Source organism: Pezoporus wallicus, unplaced genomic scaffold (assembly GCF_028554395.1).
Source record: "Pezoporus wallicus isolate ANWC-B61680 ecotype Strahan unplaced genomic scaffold, APGP_CSIRO_Pwel_v1 contig_8047, whole genome shotgun sequence".
NCBI lineage: Eukaryota > Metazoa > Chordata > Aves > Psittaciformes > Psittacidae > Pezoporus > Pezoporus wallicus.
The window spans coordinates 610914-628495 of NW_026639548.1; the positions used below are offsets into that span (position 1 = coordinate 610914).

General features: G+C 42.5%; 1 protein-coding gene across 9 annotated transcripts in view; it reads right to left on the minus strand.

Annotated features, from left to right (window-relative positions):
* Positions 1-17582, minus strand: part of ARVCF (ARVCF delta catenin family member) — a 282834-nt gene that overhangs the window by 11037 nt on the left and 254215 nt on the right. For all 9 annotated transcript variants that reach the window (XM_057414996.1, XM_057414995.1, XM_057414999.1 and 6 more), the window contains 6 exons: positions 7376-7503; positions 6327-6477; positions 4776-4968; positions 3448-3559; positions 2675-2765; positions 1426-1479 (listed from right to left, as the gene is read on the minus strand). In XM_057414996.1, the coding sequence (XP_057270979.1) occupies positions 1426-1479; positions 2675-2765; positions 3448-3559; positions 4776-4968; positions 6327-6477; positions 7376-7503 (729 nt within the window). The remainder of the gene's footprint in view (positions 1-1425; positions 1480-2674; positions 2766-3447; positions 3560-4775; positions 4969-6326; positions 6478-7375; positions 7504-17582) is intronic.

A 17582-nucleotide genomic window follows, 5' to 3' on the forward strand; every position in this document is an offset into this window, starting at 1 on the left:
AGTAACTCATAATACAATGTTTTCTTCTATCCTTCAGGAGCGGAAAAAAAGAGAACAAAACCTCCAGAACAGAAGACCACGATGAAGTTAAAATCAGAAAATACAGTCTAGTATTGTAAGTATACCCATGAGACAAAAAACATATGGCTTTTAGAGGAGCCTGAAGTTGTTATTCCAGTTCCTTGGAATTAATAATAGTACACTGGATAATTTAGTCCCTTCTCAGTTGACCTCTGAAACAGCACAAAGTTATAGTCCTACTGGAGTTAAAAGACACTCAAGAGCTGTGGTCAGGAAAACTTGACAGATTTCATCTTCTAATAGTGATAAAACAATGGGAGAACAGAACAGCCCAGAGAATCTGCCTGATGTTGTACACACACTGTTAATTTGCATTTCATCTTGTACTCAGAGCTGTACCAGTAACTCCTGAAAGCATAAGGCAACAATTAATACTGAACCAATAAACCACCAGCACTGCCCAAACTGCAGCACCTGTGAGCACACAGCTATCCTGCCAGGCAATCTTCTTGCAAGTTATTTTCTTCCATTGTGAGAACAAATGTTTCCATGTTCCCTTAGGCAAAACTCATATGGACAGTTTATTCGTGGCAGGTGGCATCTCATTCTTCTAAGAATACAAAAGGTAACAGATACCTGTCATTTTAACTTCAGAACATGCCTGGCTTTCAATCTTGATTCTAACTTGCTATTTTTTTCAGCTACCATCACAATAGCAGGGTACCAAACGCTTTTGTTTGGAGGCATTAATACAGGTATTTAAATAAAAATATCGTCAGCTGGAAGAAGTGAAGCAAATTCTCAAGAGACCACACAAGCCCTTTACCTACCTCGGTAAACAAAAAACCCCTGACCTGTACCACTCTTAAACTACAGAGCTTATCAATCTCAAAGCACTTCAGTGACAGTAGGTGGCTGTTCTCTGCCTACAGGAAAAGCCAGGCTTGGCTAGATGCAGGTAAATGAAAAGTGGAGCCAGGAATATCATACACACTAACTTTTTCTGGCGTTATCTACAGAAAACAAAGGTAGAATGGATTTAAACACAAGCATTACATTGAAGTAAATTTTCAACCCTTTTTTCCTTCTGAATCCTCAGGTTTCCAGATCTGTAATCCAGCCGCCTCAAGGGCCAGAGACTAGAACGAAACCTAGGTCAGCACATCTCAATATATGCTTAAAGTAATAGAGAAATTGGTGCATCTGCTCTACAGGTATTTAAGAGAAAAAGAAAAATGGGGGAGGAAGAAGATGACAGCCAAGCTTTTGTAAGGTAACATCCTACTTTTAAATGTCAGCTTTATCCATCTGAAATAATATCTCCTAGGGAAATAGTTGAACTTTCCTGTGAGTGACAGTGTGCTCTATCGAAACAGACAGAGTTTGATCTATGGCTGAATTCACCTGGGCCAAGTTCATCCATAGGTATCATATCACGACTCCCAGTCTTCTCGTTATCTGTAAAACAGAAACGTTGAAACGACTTGAGTTACATTTGCTTTTCCCAAAACCTGGTAGTTTCACATTAGTTACAGGACCAGAAAGGTCCATAAAGTACTGAATGCAGAGACTATTATAAAAAAAAAAAACCCACCAAACTATTCAACTGTTACCCATTCAGAAAGTTTGATTTAAGCTCTCCAGAGAGCTCATGTAATCCTTCTATTTTCTGCTTTGGCACTGTAATATAGAACTCCCTCTCTCCAAGCAATAACAGAAACCGCAGTTCTGCTTTGGACTACCTTCCACCATTAACAGCCTCTCTCCAGTCTCTCCAGAATAGAAGAAAATGAAAATACGTAAAGGTGCAGCTTCACATTGCACACAATTCAATCTGACAGCCTGCTGAGCCAACAGAAAAGCTAACCCACAAAGAAAACAAGAAGTTTACTGTCAGATCAGCAAACGGACCCCAGTCATCCTCTTTCTGCATTATCTACCAGATTTGATCAAAGGAAGGGAAGGTGGAAACAGGCAGGGCAGTGTGGAGCTGTGTTTTCTGCAGTAATCTGCAGTTAAACCAAGTAAAGTACAACATGGCAAGTTCTGCTGAAGTAAACTAAAGATTTCTGAGAAGAAATCTTGACATCTGAGCATTAGAAACTAGAAAGAGACTCAGAGAAAAGGCAATCATAATGAAATTAAAGCCGGAGCTACACCAGTGTTGGTATGGATGTGTGAGGCCTCATGGAAAAGCACAGACAGGTTTAGCTGGAGTTTGGATAAACCCTTCTCCAACAAAAAACCTGCTCAGGAAAGGAAGAAGCACTGCCAAAACAGACATGTTTGTTCAGAAATAAGAAGACTCCAGTACTAGGCAGGGGTAAGGCCAAGGCCACTGCCTGGCTGAGATGAGATTTATTAATATATAACATTGGCAAACAAGGCTGTTCTCCCCTTTCAAAGTGCCAACTCATGTTCATCCCAAATTCTCCCAGGAAGATTTAACTGGTTTTGTTGCATACAAGTTGAGAAACCAACATCGGTAGTGTACATCTCACAGGGGAAGGAATACTACCCATATCCAGCTGAACAGGACCACGCGCTCTGGGACAGTGGACACACTTTTAGCCCCTCACGTCACAACACAGATCTGGCAAATCCAGAAAAGAAGCAAAGTACAACAGAAAAAGTGATGAAGAGCAGAACTGACCTTGACTTTTATCCACCAGAGGCAAAGTGCTGTCATCATAGCCAGACCTGCCCGCAGTACCTTTGGAACCCTTTGGTGCTGCAGAAACAGACTAGGAGACAAAAATCACATAAATATGAAATTACTACTCAGGGAAACTGAACAAGAAAAACCAAACAAACCAAAAGTATGGAGAGAGATTACAGAATGCTGCTGAGCCCCTCATCTGCTGAGAATATGGCACTGGAGTATTTTTTATTTTCATATAGATTTGTTGATGATTTTTTTTTTTATCTAAATGGCCAACCACTGTTGGCCTGTAAAAGGTGTAAAACCTGTTCACAAGGGAAGATCAGGAGGCTGCTTGTCAAGAACATGTGGCTACCCTAGGTGCTACATGGAATGTTTCAAATGAAACAACTAAGAAAAGGCACACTAATTCTTCCTCCAGTAAAGCATGGGCATTTGGTCTATATGAGGTGCCAAACTTCCAAAACCTAGAGCTACATTTCACAGACCACTGACAAGCATACCAGGCAAGTATATGCATGATGCTGTGACCGAATCATAGAATGACAGGATGGGTAGAGTCGGAAAGGACCTTAAGATCATCTAGTTCCAGCCCCCCCCACCATGGGCACAGACATTTCACTGAATAGGACACAATACGTTGTTCTATCACCTAGAAGAACAGAACCAAACCCCACAGTCTATCAGACTGTAATATTAGACTAAGTTATGACATATTTCACACAGGCATTTCCATAAAGAAATCTAAGACCCAGCATCTTTACCTGGAAGTGTGATTTATTCCACCCATCCTTCTGCAGGGCATTTCGTAGCTCTTTATAGCTCCAGATCATCTGAAGAATGTGAGATGCTGCTTTTGTTTCTCTGGGAGATTGGCTGATTTGCAAGATAAAATTAGAGCTTAAGTATCAAGCAATGTAAGACTATTCATATGTTGACCTCTTTGCACCAAAACAACATCCAGGAAATAGCTAGTATTCCATACAGCTATTCTTTGAACTTCTAAGATGTAAGATATATGTGAAATCATTCAGTGACTTCATCATACATACAGGTATTTGCTGACAAAAAAGAAAAATAAATCCAAAAGCTGCAAATTGTGCAGATTTCTGGGTTTTCCCAGGTACTGCTGGGCAAGCACTGAGGCCAGGGTGACCTTCCATCCTGTAGCTGTCAGACAGATCCATCCTGCATGGATTTATTTAGGAAAAGCCCAACCCAACAAAAAACCCCACTTTATTGGGAAACAAAACCAAAAAGTTCCAGGCCACTTCTCAAACCTGCACTCTAACTTACATATATTCCTCACAATTCATTGAAGTGGCTTCATGGTTTAAATTACCTTATGAAGCAATCTGAGTCAGGAAGAAGTAAGCAATTTTTAAAGAGAAAATTAAATTTTATCCATTCTTTACTAAGTCAGTACACAAACACTCTCAAAGTAACACTGGGCTCGATTCTTGGTGGGCCCTCACATTTCCTAACACTGCAATCAAATGAAGTCTTCAGCTGCTCTCCCAAAAGCTTGCTGAAAACTATCTTAAAGTCTAGTGTCTAAAACATCTATAATGTCTGTTTGAACTATACAGAACAAACCTGTATCTAAAGCAGTCAGAAGAGTTTTCAACAGAACCTCAGAGTGAAAATTTGTCACTTCAAATTACCACCAGCACCCTTCACCCAGAACAATTACTACACATCAGTAACCATTTTACTTAAAAGAAACAGATTTCATCACTGACATTCCAGGAATGGAATGCTGCCACAGGAAAAAGGCCTCCCACACTAAAAATAAAGATCCTGGTTTCACGGCAGATGTCTGCTAAATGCATACATGCGCTACAATGTATCTGACAAGGACCCAGCATGTCTTAACATGCCTGAAGTGACTACTCAATTTACTTTTCAATCAAGTAAACCTATTAAAGGTGTTGCCTGTTTCTACTGCATATATATATTAACTACTCTGAAATTAAAGCCTCTGAAAGGTTAGGGTGCTTGAATACTTTCGAAACGCAAAAGCTGCTGTTCATAGTGACATTGTCTTGTTTGCTGAGAGCTCTTATGAATTTTGCTTTCACCTGTCACTCACCTTGACTTGCTGATAGCTACCAGCTTCTGAATGCCCTGTGTCTGGATCAGAGACCTTGCATTTTCTGAGCTGTCAGTAATGATTTCATGGATGGTATTCAACACTGCAACCACTGTGTCCTCTTCCAGGTTCTTTGCAGATCTCTGCTGCCTGCTGGGCAAATTTCTTACCAGCTCACCCATGGCATAACTACCTAGATAAGGGGATGAGATACCATTAGTCAGCCCTAATAATCATTTCAGCTTCCCATCCTGAATGATAAAACTCAAGGTGTCTGATACGCCAAAAAACTTTACAATGCACATGTTTTGAACCTCAAGACTGTAACCCAACAGGGTATTTACCATATATTATTTCAAGGTGATTGAGAGTTGATGCCCAAGAAAAAGTCCGTCATCGTGAATGCTAAAAGGTATTTGGGGGAAGAAAAAAAGAAACTAAGAATATTACAGCTAGCATCTATCATACTTTGCAATGCCTGAGGCAAAAAGCATCCAGTAGCTGCTGTTAATGCCACATATTCATGCTAATACATGAACATGGCTTATTCAACTTAGTCTTGTAATAGGCCTTCTGGGGCAAGGTGTGCAGCCATGCATTTATTAACCTTCCCCCATCAAAGGTAAGAGTACTTCCTCCTGGGTGCAGTTAGCCGCCTCAGTGCATAGTACTGGAGAAAAAACAGGAGCCCAGAATTTATCACTCCCAGGTGTCTGTACCATTTGCCTAGCTATACCTCTGAACTATTAAAGGAAGGACCTGATGTATAAGGTGGAATCCCACCTTGCTCTTTGTCAATATCAACTTTGATGATGGCCCTAAACATGTGACTAATATTTCCTGGCCTGACCAGGTTGTGTTTTAAACAAATGTATCAGTTAAATATAGAGGCAACCAAAGGAAAACAACTCACACCTGGATCTTTCTAGATTCCTGCTTATGGGCAGGTGAATGCTTATTTACTCCCCTGGATAGGAGTTAGGGAGCACTGCTGAAGAAGTAACTTGAAGAGTAAGTTGTTTGATGTCCAGCTTCTATAAGTATCTACCACACAAAAGGATGAGAAGGGAAGGAGGAAGCAAGAAGAAAGGGACAACTTTAGAGCCCAGATTTAGGGGACAAGACTCCCACTCTAATCTAAACAGCAGGCCTAATGTCTCTTAACTACCATGTGCAACTAGGAGCACACGTGCCACGTCAGCCAGAGCTAAGGAAGAGACAAGGTACCTCTTAACCCACTGAGTCCTCTGCACATGCTCACCTCTCCTGCAGAAATCTACATGTGTTTTTACTCTCGAGTTAGATATTTCCCTCCAACCCCACTTTGTTTAAATGGGCAGGGATTACATTCTGAAATGACAGTTTTCCACTTGGTGGCAGGGATTATGACACTCTGAGATGATAGCTCTCCACTTGGTGGTTACAGAGTAACCTTAGATAATGTGGATGGAAACTCCATACAAAATGAACCCCCAGCACAAGTGACAGAAAATGTGAGTTATTTCAAGGGTATCCAAGATCCCAGCCTGGTTAGAAAAGGTCAGAAGATACCTATAAGATCTTTATTGCGACGATCCATGGAAAGGTTTCTCAGGGCAATGGATACAGCCCTCACAACCTTGTCAGAGTCGGACTGGAGAAGCTCCACAAGCACTGGTAAGCCTCTCTCCTTCCGCACTGTTGCACGGATGTATGTTGACCACTGATTAGAACACACAAGGGAAAAGAAACACAAAGTACTGTGAGTTCATATACCTGCCCTTTTGTTGCCCCAGGCATTTATTTCACTGCAGTAAGTCATTTTCTTCCCCCTGCAAAGACTAGTCAGGTTGTGTGATGCATCACTTAATGCATCACTCAAGTTCACCAAGCACCAAGGAAGAAAGGATGTAGAAGTTCATTCTACAATGTAGCAAGCTGCTGGGAAAAGAGGACAGAAATAGAAGTAGCATTATCTGCCAGCATCTGTTCTGTACACACCTCAGTGTGAGAACACATCCCTCTGGACTAGGAAAAAAGAGGTCATTTGGAGGGAACAGTAAAGTATCCAAAGCATCTGTTATCTTCCCTCACCTCCAAGTTCATGCTTTTCTTCTGTTTCCTGACTGATTTTGAAATAAACTGTATTCAACACAGCTGTAAAACCACCCTGCTAATCCTCAGACTGCCATGTGGTTCTCAAAGGGATCAGACATACCTGTAACTGCCTCATCAGTACTGGGGATCTTAGAGGACACTTTGGAGTGCAGTTTCTTGAGCAGTCTGATAATCCAGTGAATTAAGCATTCAGGACACTTAATCATCTAACAACACACTTTTCTGAATGGATGAAGCAATAGTTAAGTGGTTTAAGTAGTAAAACCTGCCCATGGTTAAATCATCACGAGCTTAGTGACACTTCCACTATGTGAACACCATCTTTCCAGAAGATGAAAAGTATCTTAAGTGGGCAAATAAGATGTAAATAATTTCTCTGAAGTGCCCACCTCCTTCCTTTTAAAGATGTAAATGCACAAAATAACAGCACACTTATAATAGGACACGCTTTGTTCTTTACGTACACAGCAGAAACAAGAGACTAAAGAGAAAACTGCACTCACCATCCAGTTGCCAGCACTGAGATTCTGCAAAGCCCCTGCTGCAGCTTCCAGAGTGTTGAAGTTCTGACTTTCAGTGAGGATGGAGAGGTACAGCCGGACCACATCTGGCTGGTACAGCAATTCAAAGCCTACAGGTGGGGGAAGAGAACATAAGCAAGGGAAGCAGAGAAGGCAATGTGTGAATAAATGTATAACATATATTTATTTAATCATGGAAGAGAACAGGTAAAAGAGAGCTACACCACAGAAGGAAGGGCTTCTGCCATATCCAGGGCATTCTATCCACACCTGCTGAAAACGGTGCACACAGGAAAACATGCCCAGGACATTCACCTAGGCTGAAGGTCCCTTTGCTTGTCTCCAGGTTAGTAATTCTTTTCCCCAAATCTTTGCTATTTTCCAAATTATGTGCTACACAGTGCCCTGCAGGCTGAGCCTATGCATGTAATAACAAGATGACAAGAGACAACTTCTGTCAGCCACAATTCTTTCTTTACATCTCTAGACTGGGTTCCAAATTCACCTTGCACTCCTTTTGGCATTTAAATCTATCTCAGTACATTTACACACACAAACAACAGGTCCAATGAGATCAAGCTACACAGCTGTATCAGCCACCCCCTTTGCACATGGAGATGACAAAAGAAAGATGCAAGATATCAAAGTGACTAGAAGCCCCAGTTGGTAGGGGAAGGGAGAAATGCTGACTCCAGTTCAAATATCAGGTAAAGAAACACACCAGCACTGTACCACACTGGGAGACAGCAACAGACACATGAACTAAATATCCCCAGAATCACTCTATCAGCTTTGCAGTTTAAGCACAACAGGAATGAGAACTATTCCCAGCTCTGTCATGGTTTTCCTTTCGTGGTGCTGAATAATTGACAGTACCACCCGTGTCTTGACTTCCTCATCCATAGGATTAGGATTTATCCATCTACCCACATTAAAAAGGGGGTATTAGGCAACAAATCCATCATTCCAAGTTGTCGTATGTTTTGCAGCATTCTTTGGAAGACTGTCTTTCTTCTCTATGTGCAAGGCAGGGAACCTATAAACACAAATCACCTCTGCAGTAGTTTCTCTTCAAGATCACCCATGTCTCACATGCATACTTTCCAGCACGTATCACACATTATGGTATTTGAGACATCTTGGATCAAGCCTAGGAGCAAGAAGACTAGCCAATGTTATTCTGGCCAGTGGAAACCCCATTGATTATTTTTAGCATGTTGCTAAAGGCTTTCTGAAATTAAAGCCTTACATTTCAAATCTGCTAGTACTGCTGTGGGGCTACGTGAGTCAAGATCTCAGAACTCTAAACCTTGTACAACACTATCCATAAACACAGGCCATATTAAGCCCCTGGATATATAGGGCTTTTTATCCCATTGAAAGCAAGAAAACACACTTAATTAGACAAGGGTTTCTTTGCTCCATACCAGAAAACTGATCTATGCATGAGGATCCATGAGCTCCCATGTGCTGGCTCCTACTTTCCTGCTCAGCTTCTCACATGCCTCCCAGCACGCTTGCATTCTTCTCCAAGGACTGGATAGCTAACCTGCTCTGTGTCTGTGACCGGTTTTAATGCCACCACTTGCTCGCTACATGACACCCTACAGATACACGCAAGTCACGACAGATGGCAATCCCCAAAGGCATCCTGCCAATCCATACCACTTACTTTCCTCTTCTCCAATGTCCTCTCCTTGCTCTGGGATCATTGCCCTTTGTATTGAATGCTGAGAAAAACTGTAGTTGCTTAATACATGAAGCATGAACAGCTGTATAGCTTTTTGTCATTCCTATAATAAGTTTGTGATTATCTGACTCCAATATGACCTTCATATCACCTTTTTCCTCTGCCACTTCACAAAGTGAATTGGCAATCTAAGAATCCTCAAGAAAAAACACTTATCAGCAGGCAGTATTCCTTTCCTGAACACTAGTCCTTAAAAAAAATCTCTTAGGATAGCTAACTGAAATTCTGGCACTGTGTTATCTTTTAAGAAAGCTTTGCTGAAATATAAATCAGATCAGCAAAAGAGTTAAGGCATATTCATTAACAGATAATATTCATACAGAACATTTACCACTGCTGTACTGGAGCTCAGACTTGCTTGTGGTTGAACAGTATGGAACTGTTCAGCCAGTCTTCTCTGATGGCTTTGTTTTAAAGTGCCTAGTTATAATTTTGGCACAATTGGGAACAGCCCCATATGTTCACCCTCTCCTGTTATTTAAGTGCTGTCTACAATGCGCCCTTTCTGTCAGATAAATTCCTTTTTTTGATTGGACACTATTCCTTCTTTGCACCACCTCACTGTGTATGAATACTGAGATGCAACAACCCTCTCACCTCTGCTTGCCTCCTGTGGACAGAGCTGCATTCCAGTCACGCACCTCCCACCCGCTTTTTGTCATTACTTCTCTTCATGCACGAAAGCCTCTTCTTTTCCTACTAACTAATGTAAGAGCATCTCAAAAATGTCTTCACCTTCTCTCTTCAGTAATGCACAGCATTTTCTCTACCAATTACCAGTACATTCCTGTTTTGAAGCTAACCCCTTAGCCAGTTTGGTGGATGATTCCCACCCGCATTCTACACACCCCCACTTCCCAACTACATTTATGCCCCTGCCCTGTCAGCAACTGCTTTAAGCAGAGTTATCAAGTGCTAACATGAAACTCCTTCCTCCCTTGAGTCTCCCCCGATCCCCTCAACTGCTGCAGGCTTCCAGTACTGCAGCACTTCTGTGTCAGCCTGGTTATGCCAGAGAAAGGCTGGCAGGAGTTGCTAAAACAAAGTATTATGAATACCCCACATGGACGGCTGCTCATTAGCAGAGATGAGAACCTAATAGCGAGAAAGTTACTGCTGCACCGGAGGGTTTTTCCCTTATTGACAGCAAGCTGACACTTTTCATAAGCATTATAGTCCCTTAAAAAGAAACAAACAAGTTTTATATTTTCTCCATCTGCCTCCTGTCCTAATGAATCCAGCTCTGCTATTTATAGGATGCAATTTGTCTGAATTATTATAAATTTCCTTCCAGTGCTGCGTGGAGGCCTCACACACTTTTCCATGCAGCACTTGAAGCACGTTCCTGGGAGGCACAGCTGGTCTCACCTCCATTAAGCACCTGCTTCTCTTCAAAACTGATTTCCTTAATTTCCAGATCATCTTAATTATTTTTTCAGGTAATGCTACTTTTGTGCAATATACAGGTAACTGCTTAAGCCCACTTTTTAAAATGGAAATGAGAGAAAAGGGTCATTACTGATGGGTAATACATCAAACAAAAAAGCATCCACTATTTTTCTTTAAAAAGCTATTTTAATTATAGCTCAGATTCAGCACTGCCCTTAAAAAGATAATTTCTCCTGGAATAAATGAGACTTTTCCCATCAGTTACAGATTTGTGCTGAGTTGCAATCTGCACTGTTTCCTCCTGGAAAAGCATGGGGATAAGTCATTTATCACAGAAAGCAAAGTAAATAAATTTACCATATTAGCTTTTGCCTTTTAGAGAAACAACTCTTCAGACACTGATGTCATTGTAAACACCATACATTTTACTGCATCTACACATTCCCCCCAGCTAATGGCATGAATGTGTATAACAAAGGAAGAGCTTTCACATTAGACTCATCTTCCTGAAAAAAATGAAGATGAGCTTCTTTGCAGCAGAGTTGCTCAAACTTGGCAAATGGATTAGTTCTGCGTGAAGTTCATGCTACTAGGAGATGCCAAGTGGATTATCCTTTATTTGCGCAAAGAACAGTGACAGCACAGACAGCAATTTCAATCCTGAACAGAAAACACCTGAGGAATTAACTGGGACTGATCAGCCACCTTGATCCATCCACCTTAGTCCCTGTGCTAAGAATGATGCAGCAGTTCCTGGATTATCTCCTCCACAAACCTATTTGCTTTCATCTCAGCGATGCCGATTCTGTGCCTATACTTAGATGCACTCTGGCAGCAACATAAAATAGTGCACCAGGTGCCTATCTCTGATACACCGGCTTAATCCCAAACTCAGACAACTCTCTGGAGCAAGGCTGACAGACCTATTCCCCTTCACCATCCAACCCATTTATGATTTATTCTCCTGCTGCCGGCATGGGAAATTATACACATGTGGATGCTGGTCAGATGAGAGTTCTATTGCTCTAGCAGCAATGTGCTGCTTCATTTTTTATCTACACAAAAAGTCTGGGTGGCTGTTTAAAGAGGCAAATTCCATATGAAGCTGGAAAGACACTGGCAACACTGCAGGAAAAATTAAAAATCCCTATCCCTAGGAAAAAAATAAAAGATCACTAACACGAATTCTGAGAGCTACTCATCCATGCAGTGTCCACAAGCATGTTTACATCAGTGCTTTGATTCAGACCACTTTTGAAGGCAATCTCCCACTTAATGTGCTTTGGTTCGCAACTCAGAGAAGCTGCAGCACCATCTGGACTCTCTCTGGGGTGACACTAAACCAAGAGACGCAGTCCAGGACCACACCGAGGGTGTGCTGACCAGGAATGGAAGCTAAAAGGCTGATCTGCTTGCCCTGAGCTGTATCCTCTGTGCTGGCCAATTCCAAGCGCAGGAAGTGACAGCCGCCGGCAGATGGAGCGAGAGGAGCCCAAAAGGCAGCTTCTCCGCAAGGTCATCTACTAACATGGTAGGGTAAGCAAGCAGCCCCCTGAGCAACTAGGAGCCAAAAGAAAAAACAAAGGTAAAAAAGAAGAAAACCAAAAAGTAAAGGCTCATGACAGTAAAAGAAATGAACAATTTGATTCTGCAAGAAAAAAAAGCTCCACAGATCTTGGCCTCCTGCCCTCTGCCAACAGCAGGCTGGTAACTTCATTACAGCCTGTGTAGTTCATTGTTTGCAAGTTAAACAGTTTTAAACCAGAGTTCAGAACAATTTATTACAGAAATGTTTTCAGAACATGTAAGCAAGAAACCAGTGCTGCAAATCAACCCTCTCCTTCCAGTAACTCCTCTCCCTGCAGTATGGATTTACAGAAGACTCCATGAAAAAAAACACAGAAGACTGGGGGGAGGCAACTGGTTACTTTTATAAAAACAATAATCAAATCCTTAAAATACCCAGCCCATCAGCTCCATTCCATCTGTATGCTGTGCTGCAGCACCCGTGCACACAGCAGCTTGAATGCCAACATAAACTTGCAAGATTCTTCTAATTGAAAGGCTTAACAGTAGTGAAAATGCAGCCAGCTCCAACAGCGCCAAATGCTTGGAATAACTGATGGAGAATGCAGCTTGATGCAGATACATGTAGAATACTGAACGTCATATCACAGACGCATAGCAAACTTCTGCAACGAATGAAGAAGAAATAAGAGGTGGAAAGTTCTGAGTAATCCCTATAGCTTTCACTTCAAGGTACAGCACAAGTCAGGACAGGTATTACACTTACTGCAGAGATTCAATCATGAATGCAGCATCCACCGCTGTGCAAGAGCTCTGAAGACAGACAGACCAGGCTTTGAATAGTATTGAAAAGAATAACCAGAATACTATGGGACACACGAGACTCAAATCAGGCTTGAGGGAATGTTTAAGAGGAGCTTTTCTATTTAGAAAATGAACACCACAATGTGTGACCTTTCCAACTAATCTACTAAGTCACACACAAGTTCTAAAATTACATAAACTCTTCCCAGCTTACCATGTACTCCCTCAATGAAATCAACAATGGCATGCTAGTTACAAAGGGGAGCAAGCAATCCCCTGCCCCAAAGGATGTAACAGGACTGTTAGCAGCACTACCGAGTGTGGAGGTATGCCGAAAACCAACACAAAGAGCTGAGCTGACTGCATGGAAGACAGAAAGGCAGTAGGGAAAAGAAATGGGAGGGCATGGCAGTGCAGGAGAAATAAGGATGCCTGGGAAAGCAAATCCTTTTTTCCTATTTCTATTATTCTTTACATTTCCCAAGCTCCACAAGTTGTCAAAGTAACTAACAGCAAGTACTTTGTTAAGAGGTTGGTTATATTCCACTTCATATTCAAAGAATACACAATTCAACAAAGAGATAGTTCAATTAAATAAAACCCATTCTGACCTTGTCTGAGTTCCAGCACTTCTGTTTGCTGTGAGCAGACATTTTAAAGCTAATGCAGCTTTCCCTTTCCAAAGGATCCGCAAGCAGCATTTCTCCCAACAGCATCTGACACCCTGCCCGATAACAAAGCCTTTTTTCAAGCATATGTAGCTAAGTCTCTTGGCAACTGCAGATGTTCCGTTAACAACCTTCTCTCCTCTGTCACTAATCAGCAGTGAAGGCTCTGGAGGACCAATACTTAATAAGGATCTGAAAGCTGCTGCTGCTAACTAGAGCACTATCCAAGCTACTGGTTCAAAAGGGGAACGTGCTGCTACTGAAGGGCAGGGCATACCTAGCAGCCAGGCTGATGTAGGAGAAAAGAGAGTAGCTAAATGTTTCCACCAAAAGGCAGAGGAGGCACCTGGGTGAACTTCAGCATACTTAAGCATTTGTAAGTCACCTTTGGCAATGGTTTTGCCTGGTTTTGAGAAACACCATTGTTATAAGCAACAATGCCTTGGACCCAAAGTTAACATTAATCCCTTCGGCTCAATGACTGAAATAGATGGCTCATGTAAATAGCTTTCCTTACCCCAGTCCTAGAAGACTTGCATCTGACCTTGGAGACATCAAGTACAGTATACAAAATGTTAACACTTGCTCTCTTGCCAGTTTCTCTGATCCGAAGTTATTTTTCTTTACTTCACAGTGATAATTGAATGCATTTTCTTTTAAAGGAATAGGACAATCATGTTACTGCAAAAGCAAAGTCCGTTTTGAAATGCAATTTGTATCTAAGAATCAAACACTAAATAACATTTTCTCCCTCTCTCACACACACTGGAGTCTCTACTTTGTGACCTACATATAAAACATGATCTGTTTGGAAGTACAGGTTCCCCTTTTCCCATAACCAGGATCACCACAGTGTTTGCAAGCTCCCAGTATGCTGCCCAGGCCCTGCATCCCCACTGCAAAATCTCAGGATGGGATTTGGTTCCAAATCCTGGCTCACATACACAAGTGAATAGCAAACTAATTGGCATCAAAGTTCTGCCAGCTCTGCAGGGTTTCACAGTGTGACGCTGTTGACACTGCTACAGTGCAAGGGTCTTGTACTGCTTGTAGCACAGGCACACCTGAGACTAAGCTAGCGGGTGAACACTCTCTTGTCTTACCATGAGAAATCAGGAGAAATCCTGTCTTTGGTAGTCTTAGGGGTTGTTCCTTACCCTTGTCTCTCTTTTAAGACACAAGACAGATGAGGTTTAGCAGGCTTGTGATCTTGCTAATGGTGGATCAATATGCCAGGAGAGCAGCAATGCAAATGCTCCTAGATATGGACAATCTTGCCTGCTGCCTCCAGGGAAGTGTCTTTCTGAAACTTTCAGGTAGTCCTCATACCTCTTAACAGCCAAAAGGACAGCGGGCACAGCAATGATGTGAATTGCAATAGGGACTTCTTAGACAGCAGTCTGGCCCTTGCACACAAGATCAATACTAAGCATGTCACTGATCATGTTGTTTCCCTGCTATCTGCTATGTAACAGAAATACCAGAACAACAGCAGACAAGGCCAAATGTCCACGCTTATCCATTTAGATCTCAGTGCTGCTGCTGCTGCTACTACTGACCATGGGTGCTTCTGACATGTCTGTTCCTGTCTGCGACAGCCCAGAATTACACAACTGACTTGTTTTCCTTCTCTTCCCTGAAAGGACCCAGATGGTAGCGCTTGGTGACCGCTCACATGCCCTGAGGGATTTCTCCTCGTTTGTGGCACTAATCAGCTCTATTTTGTCACCCCTCCTTTTCAGCCACAGATAGCAATAGCAAGGACTGCACAATCCACGCTAGAAATGAGAACACCGTGCCCCTCTGGCTTGTCTGGCTTCTGGCATTTGTGCAAGTTACACCAGTAGAAGATGTGGAAGCTCAGGGAAGTGTCAACTGACTGTCCTCAGAGCTGCAAGCACAAGCCAAGAACATACGCGGACACCACAGTAATTCAAACCCATAGCACAGCCAAAGACCATTCCCTATTTGCAACTCTGAAAAGATGCAGTAACAGAGTGATACTACAGAAAGTCTCACTTGACACAAGAGGCGTGAAAAAAACGGACCTCTCTTCTTAATGGGGAAAGCTTTTAAATAGAGGAGTCTCCAGGTTGGAACTTGCTTCCTCTTTACCTTAGTAGGGCTTGAATTCATTGCTTTTGGGCCATATTGCAAGCCTTTTCCATTTAACTAAGCTTTCCCAAAGGAATAAAAGAAATAAGAGAAACAGCTGGCAAAGCTAATGAGGATTGGGAACTTGGAGAAAATTAATACTTTTCACATTATATAAACAAATGTGTTTTTGCAACTGTACATTCACGTATACATGTCAGAATGTGAGTGTTTTGAGGGACTTTTTCTTAAACTAAAGAAATCAAAATCAGGTAAAAAAAAAAAATCCATATCCAGCTCACAGTAAAACATTTTACTGCTTTTCTGATCACAGCTGCTATGTGGGGCAGCTAAACAGGTCTGAGATAGAATCTCTGCAATGCCATTACTTGTGCAGAGGCTTCAATGTCCAGCCCAACCATCAGAAGGCTTACTGCATCAAGTGTGTTTATTAAAGAGGGATACACTGAGTGATTCCCTGAAGGAAAGCCCATTAAAAATGATGAAAAAAAATCACACCACAGCTACGTCTAGTCATAAACCACAATGTGTTGCTGTTAGTATCTTATCAACAAGTACAAGAACCTCATAATACAAAAATGTCTCAGAACTAGAGTCATGACTGAAAATCAACAGCACTGTTAAGGGACTCCTTCCCTTGACTTGTGGCTGCCTGGACCTACCATTTTCTTTCCTCTGGTCTTTGGTGTGTGTTTAACTAAGGATCATGTGTTCCAAATTGCTCTTTTTTGGCCTCAAGCCCCTGTAAAACTCAGCTTTGCAGTTCCAGATGCCAATCAGCTGCTCTGACTCTAGGAAGCTAACGAGCTTTTAGCTTCCTCCCAGCTCAGTCGTAGAAACCTGTCTGCAGAGAAAAGCTTACTGCAAAAGGAGCCATGGCTCCACATGCCACTTAAGTGAATTTATTTTATTAAAGATTCTGACATGATTCAGAACAGTTTAGATGGTGAACAGCTTTATAAAACTTACTGACAGAAAGCCTCAGCAAGTAGGGAAGCACAGAAAAGGGGGAAAAACCCCACTATGGCAGGCAGCTGCATGGCAACATGAAAAACCCTACATGATAGCTCTTATTTACTTGAAATATCCACACTAAGTACCATTAAGTACCAAGTTATGCCAGAAAGGTGGAAAAAGCACAGAAAACTCTTCCTTGTAAGCATCTTCTTTCCTGTCTCCAAGAGAGGCTCTATGAAATTTACTGGATCATGAGGCTGCGTATGGTCCCACTAAATGCCCTCCCCGCTGCTACATGACCTATATCTGACATTGTAGGCCAGTAAGTCAAAGCTCATGAGGGGCTGTGGAGTGAAACAGAGGCCACAGTGCTATACAGACCAAAGCCACAAGTTCCAGCATCAGGTGGGACCCCACTGTCTGACTAGGGAGCACTGTACTTGCCCACCCATGTGGTGGTACTGCAGAGCTGGCAGCCACGAGAAGGCAGCTGCCAGTGGTCCTGGCAGCCTGGCTGGTGCTGGGGGGTGACTGCAGCACGTGGGCACTGCTTTGCCTGGAAGCAGCAGCCACGTTCCTCCAGACCTCCACAGATGTGATTTCTTTCCACCAGGCCTGTGGTAAGTCAGGGCATGAGGGACCTACAGCCTATGTGCGATCAGCCCTTCTCTGGCTTTATATGCTGGGATGCTGGCGCTGAATCTTAACCAGCAAGGCAAACCCAAATGCTCCATCACTTGGGAATCTACAGAAACAGGACTGCTTTGTCAGGTATGGGACTATGGGGGTTTCCACTGACTGAGCTTCAAAACACTGCCCTGCTGCTGAGGGACTTTCTGCTCTGGTTTGAAAGCTTGCAGGCTCCTGACAAGGATTTGGATGTATCAGCTATGGGCACTGCTTAGAGCTGCGACAGACAAGGATCGACAGACAGTATTTCCACTTGGGCTGGCACCTGTCAGGTTCTCCCCTTCGCAGC